This window comes from Glandiceps talaboti, chromosome 17 (assembly GCF_964340395.1).
Source record: "Glandiceps talaboti chromosome 17, keGlaTala1.1, whole genome shotgun sequence".
In the NCBI taxonomy this organism is placed as follows: domain Eukaryota; kingdom Metazoa; phylum Hemichordata; class Enteropneusta; family Spengelidae; genus Glandiceps; species Glandiceps talaboti.
In genome coordinates, this window is record NC_135565.1 from 16909147 (window position 1) to 16933119 (window position 23973).

Below are 23973 nucleotides of genomic sequence, written 5' to 3' on the forward strand. Positions count from 1 at the left end.
ACATTCGAACTAAGTGGACCAAGCCAATAAATGAATGACACACTCTGTTTTATTAAACTAATCATGTTCAACAACGGCAAAGACTCGTTCATTCATTAGCATGTATTGTAAGTGTCAGGTTTGTATACTCACTGGCTTTGATCTTTGAAAACACTGATTGATGAAGTGATTAGGGGTAGTGGTGGAATAAGTAGTTCACCGACTATATAACATATGAAATCTATCAGGAAATACTGGTCAATTAAAGTGATCAGGTGTAGATGGAGTGTGGGCAGGATGGAAATTCACTGGTGTAGAGCTTAGGAAAACGGATCAATTTTGATCAAGGGTAGTGGTGGAATTGTTAATTCAATGGCATAGAGGCTAGAGCTCAAGAAATGCTGATCAACTAAGTGATTGGGGGTAGTTTTAGAAATGTCACTGACATGAAGGCTAGAGCTCAAGAAATGCTGATCCTCTAAGTGATTAGGGGTAGTTGTAGAATTGTTAATGCATTGACATAGAGCATTTAATTGAAGTGATCATGGTCCAGGCAAGTTGTTAACTCAAATGGTTTTCAGTAAATAGAAGTGACCTGGGATAGTCTTAGCAGGTTTTTAACTATCTGGTTTTGATAAAAAACTTGTTTCTGGTGTTCAATTTCCATTAAATTTTATGTTTTGTGATTACCCTTAATGCCCTAAAAAAAAAAAAAAAAAAAAAAAATCTTCACTATGATTATGATAACTGCTCATATAATTTGTAAATTAAACTAAATACCATATTTGCTTGCTTTTGCTATATTTGATGTGATGATTAAGTACCTAAATACTTGTAAGGTACAACATTGAATGACTCTCCGACTACCGGGCTAGTCTAGTTTCCTATATGTGTTGTGATCACTATGATCACTGTGGTGCCTTCTAATGATGGCCACAATTTGTTGTTGTGAGTCAAAATGATAAAATCTGGCATTTCTTGTGAGTCACCACATAGTAAGAGATAGGGGAACACCAAATATTGTTGTGTCACTAGAAATTGTGTGTGTCAGTGGCATATCAAATTGGCTTAGAGGGTACACTCACCACATAGTAAGAGATAGGGGAACACCAAATTTTGGTGTGTCACTAGAAATTGTGTGGATCAGTGGCGCGACAAAATTGGTTGAGAGGACACACTTTTACAGACTAATCTCCATAGTGATCACTAGAGATCGTCAAGAGGCATACTATCTAGGTGATATAACTAGACAAGCATGGGTTACATTCATTGTAGCTGGTTAATTAGGTGCTAACATGTCAGGCGGGCACTTTTACTTCACGAGCATCGATAAATGCATGGATCAGCTCAATTTTAAAAGCATGAACACCAGGTTGGCCTTGTGTTCTCGTCAGGCTGACACCTTTGCTGGATATAATCAGAAAGGGATTCATTGACTGTGCCTACCTTTATAATCAATTTTTGTGATACAAGAATATCAGAAGTTTATACCGATTTGTTCCGGTAGTGCAAAACCATGCTTTGTGTATATTGAAATGTTACACCACCTTTCATCTCTTGAGCGAACAAAACCTTCCCAGCACCTCATTTGTCCATATTCTCTAATTGTCTGTTCTTCAACTCCTTGGGGAGATTTGAATATCAAATTAAGAAAGTATTTCGATGTATACATTGTCTTCTAACATGGCATTAATACAGGAACTGTCACGTTTTCAATAAAATATTCACCAATCTAAATGACACACAATTGGTTGTCTCGTATCTTCAGATAGTAATTTGTTTGCATCCATTGAGTAAATTAAGTCTTAGATGAATATGTAAAACAGCAATTAAACCATGCTTCATACTGTTCAGTGTTCGTCCCACAATAGAGAAAGCACAGTGCCGACATCATCCTTGCTATACTGTGTATTTCTTACTACTTCATTTAACCCCCATCAAGTATTCCTACTGATTTCATCAATACTATTTACTACGTACATTTCCTGTCTCCTAGTTATTCTTGTTTCTAATTCCCACCAGGGTACACCTACTAATTTTATGTTATCACTCAACATCAGCACCACAGGTGTTAACGGTGGATGTAGTGGTCCAGCAGGAATACGTAAATTTATCAAACTGATCCTAATTACGCTTGGTTTGTTTGCTACTCCTGAGAGTCATTTTCACATCCAACAACCCGAGTCGATCAATCATATGATATACTCAAAAATTTTTATTTTCTTGGGAATAGTTCTTACTGAAAACTAGTTTTTTTGGGGGGCATTATAAAAGCTGATTACAAAATGTAGATACAGTGTGGCATATAACTATTTTATCCCAAAAATGTCTGTCTTTTGAGAGACATCACATGCTCAGTGAAAATATCATTATTTTCTGGGGAATAGTTACTATAAACATGGTTTTTTAAGGCATCATAATACACTTATTTCATTTCTGAGCTAATTAGATGTGTAAATATAAGCATATACATGTATTGAGGCATATTCTGAAGACTCTTACCCTAAAATATTTGTCCTGTGAGAGATTCAGTGAGAGACATCACATGCTCTGTGAAAAGGCTCTTTATTTTCTAGGGAATAGTTCTTACAAAAAAACATGTTTTTGTAGGCCTTACAATGATTTGATATCTACAGCGCTAATTAGATATGGTGTATATTGGAGCATGTTTTTTCCCGAAGTGTTTGTCTTCAGAGACATATCACATGCTCAGTGAAAAACATCTTTATTTTTTGTGAAATAGATCTTACTGAAAACATGTTTTTTTCGCTACAATTTCATTTCCATAGACCTAATAATAATAAGGTCCAGCACAAGGCATATGGAAAAATAATTTTTCCCTACAATTCTTGTCTAGCATAAAACGGTAGACATATTTTTTTAGTGAAAAGTTACTCAAAATTCTTTGTCTTCTTTGCCTTAATGTATGTATGTGTTCTTTCCCCAGTTTCGGGTCAAAGTAATATTTTTCAAAAATAAAGACAATTACAGAGATAAAATAAAATGAAATCCGGTCTACCTACTGTAATTTCTTAGGTCATGTTATCGGAAACACAGTAATTATTTTGTTCGCCTTAATGTTATTACCAATGATCATAGACTAACAGATTTGTTGTTAGGAGCTCCATATTACTATAATGTACTGCACTGAGTCATTGGTGAATTAGCATCAGATGATGTGGATGTCATGTTTCCTTCCAGGACCCCACCAAACAAAGTAGAAAATAATGTAGAGCAGAGCCCATGTTAGACTCTTTAGCATGAAAACAACCAAATCCCATTTTAGACCAAAGGGCTATAGAACAAATCACAAATGGCGACACCAGTGTGCTCTCTAAGCCAATTTGATTGACACACACGATTTCTAGTGACGCACCAAAATTTGGTGTTCCCCTATCGCTTACTATGTGGTGACTCACAAGAAATACCAGTTTTTCTCAATTTGACTCACAACAACAAAATTTGGCTATCATTAGAATTCACACTGGGTAGCACATATATGTACATAGCCAATTGTCGGTACTTGAAATAGAAATATTACTGTTTTTGCACATCATAAAAATAACGAACATTAGATTTCTTGGTTGACATCATAACTTCCGCTCCATACGCTTCACATACATTTACTATAGGTGTGCATGAAAATAAGTTGACCTTCTTGTTCTATTTTGACCCTCTAGCATGGGGTAAAAATCTATTGCAGGTACCAAGAATTAAGGGTTACCCAACCCGGGCACTGAGTACGTGCAATGTGGAGTGCTCACAATGGCGATTCTCTCTTTCAAGTTGTTTACGTATAATACTAAATTATCATTTTTGCACCGCAGGTGTTGAATGCCACACTGTTTTATACAGTTGGTCTATAAGGAATTCATGCCAGCAGGCTATTGTGATCCTGTTATATATATAGAGTACTTATAGTGATAAGTAGCTTCATTATTTTTATTTTTTTTCTTTCTTTTTGATTTCAGTTATAAATGTGGATAGTTTTAGAAGATCTCCCGGCAGTAAAGCCAGGATGTTGCACATGAAGAAGGATCATGGTGGAGATGCATTGTCTGATTCTTCACCAAATTATAGTCCTGTACCAGGTAAGGAATGACAGAAATCTGTATTTGAAATAGGGTTGGTGAGCTCTGTATAATTTATAGTGTCATTTTTGAATGACTATGAATCAGAAGTCATGAATCATACATGTATATATACTGAAACTTGGATTTGAAATGGCATTTGCTGACCTCAAAGCACGATGTATTAATTTGTCATGTTGGAATAAATGTGGCCCCTGAGTTTGAGAGATATCAGATTTCCTTTTTGCAAGCTAGCCTCAATTTTATCTTTTCCACGTGTAAGTTGTATGTAATTTGTTTTTAGCCCACTGAGCTGAAAGCCATGAACATTTGATTAGCTAACTGTGCTCTCATGTTAGTTTGCCTAAAGCATTTCTATTGTTTACACTTTCAAGTATATACATAGTCTAGTTCCTATATGATGCATTACGATTACTACAATCATCTCTACTCACGTATAGGGAAAGTCCTTATTTTAACACAGAAATCTGTGCTACCCCCACTGGATGAAGGGTAAATGACGTACGTCAGTGGTAATCCATCACAAATTGACAGACAGTTACAATTGGTTAGTTCCTTTAGACAATTAGTTGCTCATTAAACGAACTCCACCTTTCCAGTCTGAAACTAAAATCAGGAGATGCGATAATGTCACCATGTTTATATGAACGCAGTTGGGGGTAGCACAGGTTTCTGTGCTAGAATAAGGACTTTCCCTGATACATGAGTGGAGATGATTGTAGTAATTGTAACATGTAGAAACTAGACTATATACAGAAAAATGAAGATATATGGCGAGAATCCTTATTTGAAATTAATGTTGCAGACCTCAATAATGATAATAATAATGTTGGGTTCTTATATAGCACTTTCCCACTCCGTGCTCAAAGTGCTTTACAATTATTACCCCTGGCTCGGATCATAACGGCACAACGGCCCTTTAGTCTCCCTCAACTCCCTGGGAGAGCATACAATCCATTTCAGCCATTTAAGTGCATAGGATTAAAGCCTTTACATTGCAACCTACATCCTACCAGGTCCCCAGTTATACAGCTGGTTTGACTGAGGCACAGTTGTGGTTCAAATCTTGCCCAAGGACTTTAGCCACTCAGAACAAACAGCAGGCAGCGATGGGGCTCGAACCTGCAACCTGTAGATTCCAAGCCGATCACTCTAACCATTCACCCATCCTGACTCAAAAGCGTATATTGTTATTTCTGAGTGACTATGAATGGCATGCACTCAACCTTGAAATTAAAACTAAGGTTTAAAGCGTAAATGTACGTTGTCAGTTTTTGAATCGCACTGCATCATGCATCAAACATGGATTGATGTGTAGCTGAAGTTACTAACTCTATAGTGTTATTTGTGAGTGACATCGGCATACACATCAAACTCAGCTTGTAGATTTAAGGCCGCTGACCTCAAAAGCACATGTTGCCATTTCAAAGTGACATCGGTATCTGCCGCAATTAAGGATTTGAAGATTTGGGGGAGGTTACCTGACCTCTGAAATGTACGTTGTCATTTCAATGTGTGACACCAGTATTTGTGTCAATCAAGTATTACAAGATGAAGGGGAGGTCGCTGACCTTTGACATGCACGTTGTCATTTCAGAGTGACATCGGTATCTGCCATAATCATTGATTTGAATAAAAGGTGATGTTTTTAACCTTGTTGTCATTTTGGAGTGACACAGGCAAACACATCAAATGTGGATTTTAATTGAATTTTGTCAACCTCAAAATGTATATATTGTCAGTTTGGAGTGACATGTAAGATATTCACATTAAATGTTGGTTTTAAATTAATGTCACTGACTTCAGAAACATAAGCTGTTATTTCAAATTTGAATTACAAAGTGATGTTGCTGACATCTGAAATCTATTGTGTATTGTCACTTTAGAGTTACACAGGCATCTAACTTGGGTTTTGAATTAATGCTGTTGACGTCAGAAATGTACATACCTCGGTAGTCATTTCAGAGAGGCGTCAGTCACATACATGTACAGTGTTTTTGCCAAGGGCGGTAAGTAGGTAAAATCTACCAGGGTTCCCATGTCATTTTACCTGGGTTCCCAACAAAATCATCATGGACTTCATGGGGGAAACACTGCCATTTTTCCCTCTTTCTCCCTTTCTGTTACCGGGGTTCCCCAACTTTAGCAAAAATGTTGACATACATGTATGTCAACATACCTAAAAGCATCTTTAATAAACAGATTAAATTTGACTTTGTTACAGAATCAAAAGTGTGTGACACCTTGAGAATCTGTTTTACATAATATACTGTTAATTTAATGTGCTTGTCATTTAGATCAAGAGTAGTGAATAATTGTATGTTGTCATTTTGGATTGATTTCAAATTTACTTCAAATGACAGATTACATTTGAAATTGACAGTTCTAACATGAGAAGTGTCTGGTATCTTGAGAATACAATGTTGTGATGAATTTCATCCTATTATTTTAAAAGTGTACCATGTATGTCATTTATGCCAGAAGCGGTACTTTCTGCCTGTTGTATTAACATGAATATTGAATGTCGTCAATTTGGAATGACTTCAGCGTACACATCTACAGCAGATTTGAAATTGATAGTTCTAACGTCAGAAGTATACACTGTATGGTATCATGAGAATACACTGTATTGATGATTTTCATACTAACTGTTATGGAGTGACATCAGCTGACACATCTAAAATGGATTAAATTCGAAATTGTCAGTGCTAACGTGAGAAATGTATGGTATCATGAGAATACAATGTATTCATGAATTTCATGCTGTTATTTTAAAGTGTGTCATAAATTTATGCCAATAGCAGTGTTTTCTGCTTGTAATATTAATATGAATACATAAACGTTATTCCCCAATATTTTTCTTTGTTCAGCCTAGGAAAATATGAGTGACCTAAGGGGCCTTTGTTACTACGAGTCGCTGGAGTAGTGACAACCCTTAGGTCACGAGTATTTTCCAGCTGAATGGAGAAAAATATTGGAGAATAAAATAATTATACCAAATTTTGAACATTTTAACTTGTATTTTGAACACAGCAAGACCAGTGACATAGACACATGTTGTCGTGACATAGAACGACCGCAGTATATATTCCATATTTTTTTGTTCAGAATGGCTCATGCATGATATAATGAATGTTGTCATTTCTACAGTGCATTTGAAATTGTTGGTGCTAACATGCGAAGTATGTGGTATCTTGAGAATACAATGTACGTTTATAAATATTTTTTAAGTGCGTGTCATATAGGTCAAGTGTAGTATTCCTAGCTTTTAGTACCTTGTATCTTGTAGTCTTCACTTTCAAACTTGATCCACCAGGGACTATAACTGAAAGGTTCTGACGAGAGTAGTGGTGGGTGTTTAGATGAACCTTGCCAGGTGCTGGTTTCTTATGTGGATTTTGAATGTCTCACAAGATTGAATGCCAACAGGACTTTGTGGTTAGCTGTTCTATAATGTCATGGCTTCTGGAAAAAAGGAATGGATGAAGGGGATTGATGTGTAGTGGTACATTTCAAGTTGTTTGTTGTGGGTTCTTGTACTTTATGTGGGTCTGACATAATTTTCTTAGTTGATGCCTATTTTGTCGTTCACGATTTTGTATTATTTGAAAAGAGTATGAACCTGAGATGACTGCTATCAGTTGATAACATTATGTTAATTTCCATTACAGAAAACATTGATCAGTTTCACTTGAAATGTTAAATGCATGAAGTAAGGAGCACATGGCTAAGGAATAATATGAGAATGATCTGAAATCTTGAATATTTCTTCTTACAAGGCAGGTTTATTTGTGTTCAGCTGAAAGTTAGTTTCAGAAATAGTCAGTTCGCAATCTACACTGAGCATGCTCAGATGGAAAGGACTGTGGGAATATTTGTAGTTATGGTAAGACCTAAAAAAAATAATTGTTTGGTTCCGATTGCCCGACCACACCGAGTTCTTCACTGCTGACACTAAACTTTTTTTTATGTATTGGAGAAAAAAAGAATAAAATTGCAAAAATTGTGAAGTCTCACACAAAATAATGGATACAGAAACTGATATCAACTTAAAAAAAGACAATATAAAACTGTTCTTACAATCTGTAATGGTTGTACATCTGATAGGAAGAAATAAACAACACAGAGACCATTTGGAAAACAATGGCAAATCTGACACTCGCACAGAAAAAAAAATTGAAATAAAAAAAAAAAATCTACCTACCTCACCTATTCTAAAATTGAGTGTAATTGGAACCACACAATGTTTTTTTATTATGCCTAATACCTAACATGGGGTGATTGGAAGGACAGTCATCGTGTAAGGGTCTGGGTAACCAAGACTAGATTATTTGTATTTTAAATAACACCTAATCTGTGTTGATCTGAATGATACTTTTCCTGCAGAGGACTGGGAACCAAAATAAGATCAGAAAAAATGTGAGAGTGACGAATTCATGTCTGTTTCTTTCCCATAATGCAGCAGTCAAGATGACGACTTGTTTGCATAGGGTTGACACTTCTGACAAATAAGTCTTGAGATTTACAATCAGCTCTTGTTCGACCGGATAAACACTATCTAGTCTTCATTAGATTTATACTTGTAAAACCATGGCAACCGTTAATGATGATTTATAGTACTCTTGATATGTAGAATACACTAACCCTTGAAACAAGTATCAAGGTGTCTCATTAATTCAAGGTGTTAAGTAAACCAAAATAATCATGAACCTGATAAAGGCAGTGGTACAAGTTTTGATAATGCCGTCACACGTCTGCTTGTAATAACCCCAGCACCTTGTAATCTTACAGAACATGTATCTTTTCATTGCCCTTGACTACCCAAACTAAACATCCATTTCATATTAGGTTTTCCCCTTTTATGCCTGTGTTTCTTATAGTTTACATCTCTCCCAAACTAAATGTGCATTTCATCAGTTGCCCTTGTTATGCGTGTGTTTCCCTTAACCCTCTCTTTTATTTGACATCTCTTCCCAAACTAAACGTACATTTCATTAAACTTGCCCCATTTTATGCCTGACTGTGTTTCTCTTGACCCCAGTAGTACCTTTCAGTTTGCTTCTCTTCCCAAACTAAACATGCATTTCATACAGCTAGAACTGTTCATTTCAACATTTCTCATCAACCGACTAACCCTTTATTTAATGAAATCTGACCGAAAAAATAAAGACTCAGCCAGAATCAATTTAGTTTCCTTTGAAAAAAATAGTGTTATGCTTTGTGTTTAGTATAATATATACTTGAAGGTATAAATGTCATACTCATAGCCAACAGGTATACATGAATATTTGATATCTGTATGTCTAGACTCTTGAGTATCGTTTAATTGACTTCATTCCCTTTATAGTCGTGCATCAAGAATGGCTTTTCCTGTGAAAAACAAAATATAATGAATGTTTTTCTCAAAGTTTCATTTAAATTAAATTAGTTAGTCACTGTTTATCAAGTATTTCTATAATGTCATTTGTACAGAAAATACTGCATATTGTTTTTGAATTATTAGTGTAGACTTTAAGATATGTTGTGTCCTTCCATTCTCACTGATCTAGTCTGCTCTAAAAAGGGTTGACCGATGTGTAAGGGTGCCCCTTGAAGGCATACCTAAAGGAATATTAATTAGTGTTGTTATTGTTGATAGAATGTTTTTACTTTGCACTGAGTATTGCTATTTGTGGCATAGCCAACGAGTACACAACAATATCTCATGTCAAACTGTCTATGTGTTATTTAACTACATCATTGTATAGACTATGAGTCTATGTCTCCTTGGAAGAGAAGGAAATTTAGGGAGTTCACACTGGTCACTTTAAGCCACCAAGAGTCGGTCAACTCTGGTCTGAGCTGCTTATCAGTTGTGTGGCTTTAAGTCTAACTAGAGTCCACGCTGTACTATAAAAAATGTATGTCACGTACATGTATGTCTTAGTCTTAGAAAAGGAGGAGAGGAAGTGCAGTGTTAAACCCCAAGGTAGTTTCTGAGAAAGCCATTTATCTGTATTGTTAAGTTGTGCATTTGGAAATAGTATCACCCAGTTCATGAGAGAACTGTATAGGCAACACTCACCAACCTGTCATTTCACTAGAAGAGATTCACAGAGATATCCACAGAAATGACAGTAATGTACCAGTAAGACAGTCATTTCACAAGAGTATACTATATGTTGTATGTTCTCCTGCTATTATCTACAGGCGTTTAACTTTAAGTTAGTGAGGGCTCAATGAGGTGTCTTTGTTATAAAGAGCGCCACCTAGTGGACATTTGTGGTTTTAAAAAATGACAATTTTGACACTAGGTGGCACTATTGTGGAAAATGACAACAGATTTGCTCAGATCTTGATGTGATAATTTTCAGTTCAAACAATTGTGTGATATTTGTGATATAACTTTAGATATATTAAAACTTTGTGTTAAAATCTCTGTGGTCTGAGAGATTAGAATAGTACCACACATATATTTCTTAAGGCTAATAATTGTAAAAATATCGAAATTTAAAGGGTGTGAGTCAGTCAGTGAGAGTGAGTGAGTGAGTGAGTGAGTGAGTGAGTGAGTCAGTGAGTCAGTGAGTCAGTGAGTCAGTCAGTGAGTGAGTGAGTGAATAAAAAATCAATTAACGGCTAGACCACTCCATTCTTGTCATAGTTTAGCTCAAGAATCCTTTTCAGGCTTGACTCAAGTAATCCTATCATGATCATATCAACACAGTGTCAACCACAATGGTCACCAGAAATCATGGCTTGTACCATGTTAGTAACATTATGCTGGAGCAGTGTTATCATATTCTCTCCATCGGTATAACTGAATTCACTGAATTGTCTTAGTATTTGACTTTGTTGGTACAGCTGGGATGTCCAATAGCTCTCCTTGTACAATGTGCCCTCATTGGTTTACGTACAGAATGTGGTTTCTTTTGTCCGTTAAATCCATCACATTGAGTGGTCAGTCGTTAATATGAGTGATAAGGACACTTCGTAAAAGGAGATTGGGCTTGGGTACTTATAAGCAGATGGTCAAAGAGATATATTAAAGGCAAGATGGGTATAAAAGGCCTTCTAACTTCGTGGGGGTTATTGTCAAAGTTGAATGTGTACATGAACAACACAGCGATTCCTCTGAAAATCCATGACAACAGTGAGCAGCTGGTGATTTGGTAATAAATTTTGTATGTGTGAATGTCTTGGGAATGCATATATTTTACAGAAAGTTGATATTTATACATGGTATATAACAATTTAGACAAAACATGATCAGACTGGGACTTATTTGTTACTCATAGTCATACTGAAATGTCATTACTGTTCATTACTCTTGATTATTCTAGATTAGGATGTAGTCAAGGTGCTTATTAAATGACAACCACACAGGGTGGCCAGCTCTGCTTTTAATATAACAGATGATGACACTTCGATCCTATAAGGAAATTTGACTTGAGTAAATATAGCAAATGACCAAAACGGATAATTTAAAGGCCTTATTTGCTTATAGATACATGTAGGTGTTAGATTAAGAATAACATTCATTATGGTAGGTGGCTTTGACCATATAGCACGCTCACAGAGTTCTTGGCTATTACCATGTAACACGTTTATAGAGTTTATTATGGTAGGTGACTTTGACCATGTAACACGTTTACAGAGTTTATTATGGTAGGTGACTTTGACCATGTAACATGCTCACAGAGTTCATTATGGCAGGTGACTGACCACGCTCACAGACCTAATAGCTGAATTACTACTTTGCAGCGCCTGTGAACGTAGGCCATTTCTGTACTAGACAGTCACACTGTGTGCATAGAGCACCTATGAAACTACTGTTTTAGAGATTTTTCATGTTTTAATGTTGGTCTACAATATTATGAATATACAGGAAAGAAATGTGCATGTCACTGTATGTTCGGAAATAGTTGCGATTTGTTGACTGTATTTGTGAAAATATTGGCTTGATACATATTGGAAAGTATTGAGACACTGACAGGGATTGAAAATTAGCTCTTTGAAGTAAGTTTAACAGAGAATTTAGCACAAGTAGCAAGTCAGTTATCATCTTGCTAACACCAGGCTAGCTAAGTGGAGAGGATACATTTACAAGCTGTATTATACTTTATGTATCATTGTATGGTTATAAAACAATTGCTATGCGCAATGTCCAATGAGATAACATAATAGTCCATTTCATTAAGACAGGACTATTATCTATAGATGCATCAGCCTTTGATAATGATAATAAACAAAGGACTTATATATAGAAAGCAAGGATTCCATGCATACTGGGATTAATTAATTAATTATAATAATTAGATTTGATTTCATAGGTATTATCATAGTTGTCATTCCCACGGTTAACACTCAGATTTCCATGGCAAAGACCGATGTTCATCAGTAAAGACTGCTATTTCCGTGGGTAACCTTCATATTTCCATGGTTACTCTGGTGTTTTTTTTATGTTGATATTGGTATGTGTTCTCAGTATTGTCTGTCTGGAAGTTATAAGTTATCCTTACTTGATAAATCAGGAAATTGACAGATGTTAATTGTTGGTGATGTGCAGAATCCGTGTTTACAACTGAATTCATCGGTGTATGATTGACATTGGTAATTCTATGTTTAACACTGTTGTTGTTCAAGTCAACACTTTCTGTCTGGACATTTGCATGTACATGTCGTGATCCTCACTCGTATTGCAATTGGTACATGTCGTGATCCTCACTCGTATTGCAATTGGTACATGTCGTGATCCTCACTCGTATTACAATTGGTACATGTCGTGATCCTCACTCGTATTACAATTGGTACATGTCGTGATCCTCACTCGTATTACAATTGGTACATGTCGTGATCCTCACTCGTATTGCAATTGGTACATGTCGTGATCCTCACTCGTATTGCAATTGGTACATGTCGTGATCCTCACTCGTATTGCAATTGGTACATGTCGTGATCCTCACTCGTATTGCAATTGGTACATGTCGTGATCCTCACTCGTATTACAATTGGTACATGTCGTGGTCCGAACTCGTATTGGAATTAGAAGGTGATAGATGTTCTCTGTCACTTTGATATGCAGAATTGTCATTACAACTGGATTCATCGATATATGTTGAGACATTGTCAGCGAATACGCCAAGTCTATATATAGTTAACGAACACTTACAGGAATACATCGTCAAAGTCTAATGAACAGATGAATGGATTTCTTCTGTTGGAGAACTAGAAACACACGAAACAGTAAGTAGCAGAAACCCTCCTCCCCTACCCCATCTTATAATTGAGAACTAGAAACGTACATAACAGTAAGCAACAGAAAATCCCCCCTCCTTCCATCTTCTTGTAATGGTGTGTTCAATGTAAATGTCTGTGTATGCACTCAAAACCACTTTGATATATGGATATGTACATGTATGACATAAAACCATATTGGTCTACTGAGATGTAATCGTCAAATTAAATAAATATTTATGTTCAAAGTTTTGTCTTCATTTGGAGCTAGGATGGGAGATGATTCATGGTGCGGGAGGGGGGGGGGGGCTGTAATTCCTAAATTTGTATTATTAAGTACCGGTATATTAAGTACAGTAATAGGTCGATCATACATGTAAGGATGGCAGGCATAGTGATTGGGGTATCCATAGGAGGTGAGGGCCGGGGTGGGAGAGGGGTTAAACCCCTCCTCTTTCTGATTCTTTACAGTAACTTTAATATAGACTATAGCTTGCCTTGCTCCATATACCCTACCTCAATCTTAGCTGTGACTTTTGTCTATTACTGTCAGTACACTTTGCTCTCCTTGAAAACTACTCCAAAGAAACATTACAGCCTGACCTAATAGCTGAATTACTACTTTGCAGTACCTGTGAAACTAGGCCATTTCTGTACTAGACAGTCACCCTATGTGCAATTACTACTTTGCAGTACCTGTGAAACTAGGCCATTTTCTGTATGTACTAGACACTACATGTATGTGCAGTTTAACACTATATGTTGGCACTTAACAGATCTAGTACTTAACATTTCTGTCTGTCTGTCTATCTGACTGTCTATCTATCTGTCTGTCTAGCTAGCCACATATACATTTTGTTATCTTGATAATTAATGCAAAAACGTTCATTTTGAATTATTGAAAAATAAATCAAGACATCCAGAATATAAAAATTCTAGAGGCTTACTATAATCATCAATGTATTGAGGCATGGTGTTGTTACAATACAAGTGAGCATATTAGACATATTAAAATATACAATATTAATTTGTACAGCTTGAAGCTACACCGACAACATACAGTAGATTTTGATACAATCTGGTATTTCATTGTAATGGTTTTCATATCTATGTGTTCAAAATCTACCTGCAACAATACATACTGTAGTCATGTTTAATAAATGCTTTGAGCATGGACATAAAATATTACCATGTACATCGATTTGAATGACTTAAAATATTGCATTATGGGAACTAAAATTTGGTAGGTTGAGCATGCACATAATGTTGTGCATTTTGTGTTTTACCTTATTCTCAGTCTGTATTGAAACATTGCATTATGGGAAAAAATGCAAAATGGTAATAAAGTAGTTCAACATTTGGTAGAAATTTGTTACAATTGAAATACAGTAGACCGCATTGCATTGTGGGAAAGTAGTTATGTCTTTGGCCAGCAAGGTTGTTCCCTGGGAGTTGTTCCAGTTTAACCACCCTGTAACACATTGCATTGTGGGAAAACAGTAATGTCTATAGCCAGCAAGCTTTGAAAAGTATCTACTGTAACACATTACATTGTGGGAAAGCTGTTTGTTCCAATCTATCTACAGTGTAGCACATTGCATTGTGGGAAAGCAGTTTGTTCCAATCTATCTACCGTGTAGCACATTGCATTGTGGGAAAGCAGTTTGTTCCAATCTATCTACTGTGTAACACATTGCATTGTGGGAAAGCAGTTTGTTCCAATCTATCTACTGTGTAGCACATTGCATTGTGGGAAAGCAGTTTGTTCCAATCTATCTACTGTGTAACACTGCATCATGGGAAAATAATATCGTCGGTATGAATTTCTAAGTTTGTTTCAATGTATCTACCATGTAACACAAGAATGTCTAGTGATATATAAATCCTCCTCACAGACAGACACCATAAGTTACACAGGGTTAATAATTTAACTCAAAAACAACGTGGATCTTGTTAAACTTTAATAATTCACTGAATATGCCACTGGTCTAGTATATCATGTAGTAGAGTCTGTGGGCTAGCTGTGATGATTTGAGATTTCATATCGTGATAGAAATGGAAGACAACACAAGCCATGTACCTAGCTCGTATTCAGTAATATGTGGAAAGTTGCATGCCAATTCGGTGAATATGCAGCGTGAGTATAACAATGGTTTTTTTCAGATATGAAATTCACATGTAGTACTGTAGAGGTCAAAGTTCGTCTCGTCAAAAATATCAGGTTTGTCTTGTCATATGTAGGAAAATTTGTTGTGTTTGCGTGTCATCCCTTTGTTAAGACTTAAATTTTAACAAAGATATCTAGGAAAGGCATGATTTGGAAGGGACGCACAAGATGTATTCCACCTGTGTGTTTACTAATGGTATACAGATATGTTCTTTAGATTCATGTACATCAACTGCATGGGTTTTATGAGACCTAAGCTGGTCAGAAAAACTCGTTAAGTTGTCTAACTTTGCTTAAAAAATAAATAAAGATTATTGCTATGTATATATTGGAATCATGCCTCATATGATTGCTACAGAGTTTTAAGCCGATTCCTTTTTTTTTGTAAATATGTGTAAATAAGGGGAAGTGGTGATTAAGGGAGGAAGAGGGTTTAGAGTACTAGGGAGGGGTGCAGAGAATAACATTTCCAGACAGATTTATAACTACATTGATAAATTGAATGAACCTTGATGTCAAAGTTACTGGTAGGCGTAGGTGTTGTTTTTTACCTGACTTTGGACTCTGCTTGTTGACATAATTTAAGTCGTTATACTTGTACAGTACCTGTCAACATGTTGTATATTAAATTGATATCATAGTTGACCTATGATTAACCACTTGGCTGGGTTTCTGTAAGTAACTCTATATATGGTATCAGACTTGGGTTTCTGTAAGTAACTCTATGTAATTACACCCTATATATATGGTATATTGTATGTTGTTTTTGACTTTTAAATAATGTATTTTATATTATTTCATGTCAAATAAAATATACTATACTATACTACTATGCTATACTATACTATACTATACTATACTATATATACTATACTATACTATACTATACTATACTGTACTGTACTGTACTGTACTGTACTGTACTGTACTGTACTGTACTGTACTGTACTGTACTGTACTGTACTGTACTGTACTGTACTGTACTGTACTGTACTGTACTGTACTGTACTGTACTGTACTGTACTGTACTATACTATACTGTACTGTACTGTACTATACTATACTATACTATACTATACTATACTATACTATACTATACTATACTGTACTGTAAAAGTTTATTATGTGTTTATCATTTTTGTTGCAGCTCAGCTGAAAAAAATTAGTTTGCTTTGTGGCGTGTGAGACAGTGAGTGCATGGTATTAGTTTGTTATAGTTGTATTAGTATGAAATTTATTATAAAGACAGAGTTGATCATTTCATTTCAGTTTGCCCCTGTACCACAATCTAAGGGAAAACTACTTACCGAAGTGGTCGTATAGACAATGTACTACATTGTATAGAAAAATGTTATGCTCTCATGTCAAGTGATAGGAATTCTATGATAATTTTTTGTGTACAAATCTTTCAAGTTAAGAAAGGAATGTATTTAATTATTTAGTTGTTTCATTCATGGATGAATACTTATTTCACTTTTTTCTCTCTGTATGCTGTAAACCATTATATTTCTATTGCTTGTTTTTTGTAAATGTGTGATTTTGACTGGTGGCCATAATGCTCTCCATGACATTTCATCTCAATATCTCTCTTTACGGTAGAATTCAAAACCCCATTCGCATGAATTCCAGGCTATCTTGACAGGAGTAAAGAGATGATTCGATATCATGGGTAGAATCTAGACTAGACTGTGACAGCCAGGGATGTGTGCATCCATTCCAATGATATTAAATTGTTTTCATAGCTGATCTATGATTAATACAAAATATGAAATATAACAATCATATACAGTGTTTGACAGGTATTCATGTGTTTAGTTGAAGGCAGTGTTGTAGAACGACTGGCCTCTTGACACTGAACACAGTCAGAAATGCACTGCCAAGTTGTTTTATTTATTTTTGTTGTGTCACCAGAAAAACATTAAGACTTACTCTCCAGCCTGCGAGAGTGAGTTTCATGGTATTAGTTTGTTGGTCTGTGATTAATAGTTCTAGTATACAGTACTGTCTTTGTGTAATGTAGTCTTGTTCCTATATGGTATCGTTACGATTTATACCTCCACCTCCACTCACACCTCCATTCCTAGTTTAGTTAGAGACACACTTTGGCATCCATACTTGTAATGTCGAGGTAGGTTGCAAGGGATTTATGCATCTATTTCAGTGCTATGATATTGTCATCATGGTTAGCCTATGATTAATAGAGGTATGAAATACACACCTCAATTTTACATGTAATTCAAATCACATTGGCCCATAAAGGCCAGGTTTTCAATCTCAGATTCTTGAATTAGTGTAATATCTTATGAGTGAAGTCATAACGATTACATACATGTAAGATCGCTCTGTAGTTCTGGACAAACTTTTCCTTCATGGGGAGCATTCGGGATCAGTCAGGCTCAATCAGTGAAACATAGCAACTAATACAGAGTAGAAGATATAGTAGAAATAGTAAAATAGTAGCACATATTGATGACATTAACAAAAGCCCTCTTTAGTACTTGAATGAAGCCGACTACTACCTGAAGTATATATGCTAGATGTTGTCATGGTGACTTGTATGGATGTTTACATGTTTACATTGGTCAATATTTGAACACGTGCAACAGACAGCAAATAACTTAGATCCTATGCATACATTCAATGGGGTGGTATCATAGGTCAAATCTTTGTGAGTATGTATTCACAAATAAATTAAACTCTGTGTATATATACATATAATGGGGATGGTATCATAGCTCTGTTAAAGTATATGTGAACACTCCAAGTAACATGTGTTCTCAAATAAATTGAAGGTATTAGATACATTATTCTCTGTGAGCAAAGCAACAATCTTATGATATTGCATTACATTTTAGCGCCCTCTTGATAAAATGAAAACCGTTTTCCAAACCACTTCATTATGAGCAAAATGGTATCACCCCCCCCCCCCCATTCCACCCCCTCCCATCCTTACAGCTGCAGAAGGTGTTATCTGTCTCTAAAAATTCCAAACCCCCATCCTTGCAGCTACAGTGTAAACAAATTCAATATCTATTCTTCCAATTTTGAAAGGTATTTAGAATCACACTTTATTTTGCTTGGTTGTTAAATGGTGCTGACCCCCCCCCCCCCCCCCCCATCTCCCCCTATCCCAACTCCTGTCCTTGCAACTACAAAGGTAATTATCAGTCTCTCTGCCCTCTTATGTAAAAATTGTAAAGAGAACTCCACATGGTAATTGTTCATTTTACCAGATATAAAAAGAAATATATGTAGATATCTCAGATCTGATTAAATGTCAGTGGTGTTAAAAAAAACAGTAAAAAGAAAGATGAGCATCAAGATCCTAGATCTGGTGACGGTCACAGAAATATTTCAAATCTAGTAAACTAGACTAGTTAGTGTCTGATAAAATGAATAATATTTTACCGTGAATTTACCGTGAATTTACGCGGGGTAGGAAGCCATTGAGGCTTTTAAAGACCCCTTACTGTTCTGAGGTGGTTATCAATACACGCTTTAAAATGATTAACTGATGAATTAGCAATAACCCTTTGTGGTAAACTGTTCCAAATGTCTATGACAGGTTGACTGGATCTGTTGTCCTTAAATAATGTCAAACTGTGTCCTCTTGTTGTCAAAGTAGATACTTTGAAAAACACAACTGGATCAATGAATGAATGGATGAATTTATTGAATGCATATGTAAACAGTACATAAAAGTCTGTTGTACAACTGTTATTTCTTATATTCACACAAGAATTATTAATCAGTTATTCTGTGCTATAAACAGGCTAGGACTCCCAAAATATAAAATTTCAAGAAAAAAAATTATAACAAAATTTTATCACCCTACTGTACTTAGTTTTGAAAAAAGTCCATAATTGAAATCATAAAATTTTATAGGTTGGCTTCATAAAAATATATAATTAGTATATCAGGATATTTTTCTTACTATAATGTTAGTCTTCATATTATAACAAATTATTTTATTACACTCGAAATTATGACAGAAAAACATAATCTAAGGCCAATAAATGTTAAAAAAAACAGATAGACAAAGAATACTGTGATAAATTTATGCAAATATGCAAAAATCGCTGAAAACATAGAAATCAAAATGCAAAGTGTGATTATTATAGATTGTTGAATATGTGAAACATACATATATCATTGTATACTAGGAAATACTTACATCCATATATGAATATTCATAAAGGAATATTAATATTCAAATGAAGTAAAAACATACTATGAATATTCATGAGACTCATGAATATGTATTGTAATGGAGGCTCATGAATATGCATGAGTATGTTAATTGGTATATAATGAGTAGGCAAACATCATTCCTAGCATCATTGGTATTGTAAGAATGATGGTGTCTGGGTGAAGGCACAGCTGACAGCCTTGCCACAGCTAGAACTCAGCCAGGGAAATTCAGACGCTATGACGATGGTAGTTGACTCAGCTCAACAGAGTCAAGACCATTTGACTCGAAGCCGGTCATTTATTGAGACCTTCATGAGAGCCAGGGCTTTCAGTTCCCCAGGTAATTATTATGCTCGGATTCATACACTACTGATCTCAAGTGATACGTAAAATGATAAGTTGTATAACCTGTCACACTCACTGATGTCAGATGAACATATCGGTGTAATGTATATATATGGTCGACAGCATCAACAATGTATCTACTTGGAGATATATGAACAAGCATCTAAGTATAATATTAATATTTATTTCCTAATGAGAAATATTCCATATATGCATCTTAAAGTACCGTTCATTTCTAAAGTATTGTCAGTTTCCATGTGCTGGCAAACACAGTACCAAATATTCATACAAGAAATTTTATAAGCTTTCACATTCACTGATGTTCATTTATACATTTTGTAACATGTAGTTTGGGTTTTCATTGATGCTATGTGCACACTTTTAACAGCATCGTATTTCAATGGATCTACTCTGAGAAATATGACACATGCATCTAAGCATATACTATCATGTTATTCATATCTGAAGTATTTTCAGTTTTCAAGTACAGGCAAACATGCTATATTCATATACACATATATAACCTGTCACTCACTGAGGTCAATTTCACCTGGTGTAATATGTTTATTTGAGACCTTTGTATTTCAATGTTTATCTACTCAAAGATATGAAACATGCATCTAATAAGGATACACTAAATAATATTCATTTTCTAAACATTTTCAGTTTCCATGTGCTGGCAAACTTACTAAAGTATTCCTATATGCACATATGTTATATAACCTGTCACATTCTCTGATGTTCATGAATGTAACATGTCGTTATGACTTCACAGGTACAATGTATAGTGTGTAAAGTTTTAATAGCCATTGTATTTTGATGTATATGTATCTACTCTCTGAAATATTATACGTTATCTCAACTTGAATACTATAATGGTATCATTTATTTTATGAATTTTTTGTTAGTTTTTTATGAACTGGCAAACATACTACATTACTATTATTGTATATACAATGTACATGTACATGTGCACACACACACACACACACACACACACACACACACACACACACACACACACACATTTAGGTGTCACACTCCTGATGTTAATTTAACGCAGTACTTTGTGAATTGACCTGTTTAGTGTGTATAGTTTGTAGCATTGTATTTTGAATTTCTATTGTCAAATATTATATGCACATTATTGTGTACCTACATACCATAATATTCATTTCATAAATTTTTCAGTTTGCTGGCAAACAGACTGTGTACATGTATAATCTGTCACATGTTCATTTAGTATGTGTAGTTATTACTTTAAATTACCAGAAAATGTGTGCAGTATATTGCATTGTATTACAATATATCTAATCTGTCTAATATTATGTGAGACTCTCTCGTAGTCCTTGGAGCATCGCATCGCTGAAAGGGGCTGTTTTGTATGTACTGATATCTACAGCATCATTGTACTGTGGGCCCTTATCGACTACATAGGGCTATGATCATTTGTGGATGTGTTACTGTGATGCCCCAGGACATTGCAATAACACTGAGCATGAAGTAACATGTCAACAAATGATTAGCCCTGTGTAGTCAACGACGGTACACAATACAAGGATATTCTAATTTCTAGTACAATTAATAATGCAGTAAACATCGGTATATACAAAACAGCTAATAGTGATGCTCCCAAGGACTGGTGAGAGAGTCTAATAGTAATATTATACATACTAATCTATAATGTCAAGGACTGGTGAGAGAGTCTAATAGTAATATTATACATACTAATCTATAATGTCAAGGACTGGTGAGAGAGTCTAATAGTAATATTATACATACTAATCTATAAATATAATGTCATTAACTTCACAAATGTTTCCAGTTTTTATGTACTAGGCAACAGACTAAATATAGATAAACCTATCACATTTGCAGATCAATGTACTTGGCAATGAATGAAAGGCAAAATATTTTGTTGCAACTCAAAATAATAAAAAAATGTGTTTTCATGCAAGTCACTACTCAATGTAAGAGATAGCAGAATACCAAATTGTGGTTGGTCACAAGAAATTGTGTCAGTCAGTGGTGCGTCAAATTGACCTAGAGGGCACACTAGTCATTGATGTTCATTTCACATGCAGTGGAGACTTGATCGGTATAGTGTACTAAGTTATATAGCATTGTATGTCAACATATCTGCTCTGTCAAATATTATTACACATTCACCTCCATGCGTGCTCAGCTCTACAAAACTCATGATTTGATAAAAATGAATTCAGTTTTCATGTACTGGTAAACAGACTATATTCATATTAATGTGATGATCATTTACAGGTGAACTGTAAACTTTTATGAGTCTGTAAGGTCTTAAATTATTATTTGTATTTTTCATACTTGACTGAATTACAATTGATGTATGTCTACACGTGACAGAAAATGCCAACTCAAGTGGAACATATCATGACTAAACAGACTATTTGCATAACCTACCACCCTGACTGAAAGTGTAGACTGTCACGTGTAAAGCTGCAACTCGATGGAACATATCGTGACTATTTGCATAACCTACCACCCTGACTGAAAGCGTAGACTGTCACGTGTAAAGCTGCAACTCGATGGAACATATCGTGACTATTTGCATAACCTACCACCCTGACTGAAAGTGTAGACTGTCACGTGTAAAGCTGCAACTCGATGGAACATATCGTGACTATTTGCATAACCTACCACCTTGACTGAAAGTGTAGACTGTCACGTGTAAAGCTGCAACTCAGTGGAACATATCGTAACTATTTGCATAACCTACCACCCTGACTGAAAGTGTAGACTGTCACGTGTAAAGCTGCAACTCAGTGGAACATATCGTAACTATTTGCATAACCTACCACCCTGACTGAAAGTGTAGACTGTCACGTGTAAAGCTGCAACTCGATGGAACATATCGTGACTATTTGCATAACCTACCACCTTGACTGAAAGTGTAGACTGTCACGTGTAAAGCTGCAACTCAGTGGAACATATCGTAACTATTTGCATAACCTACCACCCTGACTGAAAGTGTAGACTGTCACGTGTAAAGCTGCAACTCAGTGGAACATATCGTAACTATTTGCATAACCTACCACCCTGACTGAAAGTGTAGACTGTCACGTGTAAAGCTGCAACTCAATGGAACATATCGTGACTATTTGCATAACCTACCACCCTGACTGAAAGTGTAGACTGTCACGTGTAAAGCTGCAACTCAATGGAACATATCGTGACTATTTGCATAACCTACCACCCTGACTGAAAGTGTAGACTGTCACGTGTAAAGCTGCAACTCAATGGAACATATCGTGACTATTTGCATAACCTACCACCTTGACTGAAAGTGTAGACTGTCACGTGTAAAGCTGCAACTCAATGGAACATATCGTAACTATTTGCATAACCTACCACCCTGACTGAAAGTGTAGACTGTCACGTGTAAAGCTGCAACTCAATGGAACATATCGTAACTATTTGCATAACCTACCACCCTGACTGAAAGTGTAGACTGTCACGTGTAAAGCTGCAACTCAATGGAACATATCGTAACTATTTGCATAACCTACCACCCTGACTGAAAGTGTAGACTGTCACGTGTAAAGCTGCAACTCAATGGAACATATCGTAACTATTTGCATAACCTACCACCCTGACTGAAAGTGTAGACTGTCACGTGTAAAGCTGCAACTCAATGGAACATATCGTAACTATTTGCATAACCTACCACCCTGACTGAAAGTGTAGACTGTCACGTGTAAAGCTGCAACTCAATGGAACATATCGTGACTATTTGCATAACCTACCACCTTGACTGAAAGTGTAGACTGTCACGTGTAAACCTGCAACTCAGTGGAACATATCGTGACTATTTGCATAACCTACCACCTTGACTGAAAGTGTAGACTGTCACGTGTAAAGCTGCAACTCGATGGAACATATCGTGACTATTTACATAAACTACCACCCTGTGGTGAAGACTGTCGCGTGTACAGTATATAATAAGTCAGTTAAGAA

The 23973-nt window shown here is 35.7% G+C and overlaps 1 protein-coding gene across 6 annotated transcripts in view; it reads left to right on the forward strand.

The window, feature by feature from the left end:
* The window catches only part of LOC144448675 (oxysterol-binding protein-related protein 8-like), a 129740-nt gene that overhangs the window by 59086 nt on the left and 46681 nt on the right, over positions 1–23973 (forward strand). For 5 of the 6 annotated variants that reach the window (XM_078138956.1, XM_078138959.1, XM_078138958.1 and 2 more), the window contains one exon: positions 3951–4070. In XM_078138956.1, coding sequence (XP_077995082.1) covers positions 3951–4070 — 120 coding nt within the window. Of the gene's footprint in view, positions 1–3950; positions 4071–19888; positions 19982–23973 lie in introns of those variants that run through there. The other variant, XM_078138961.1, reaches the window with a different exon arrangement.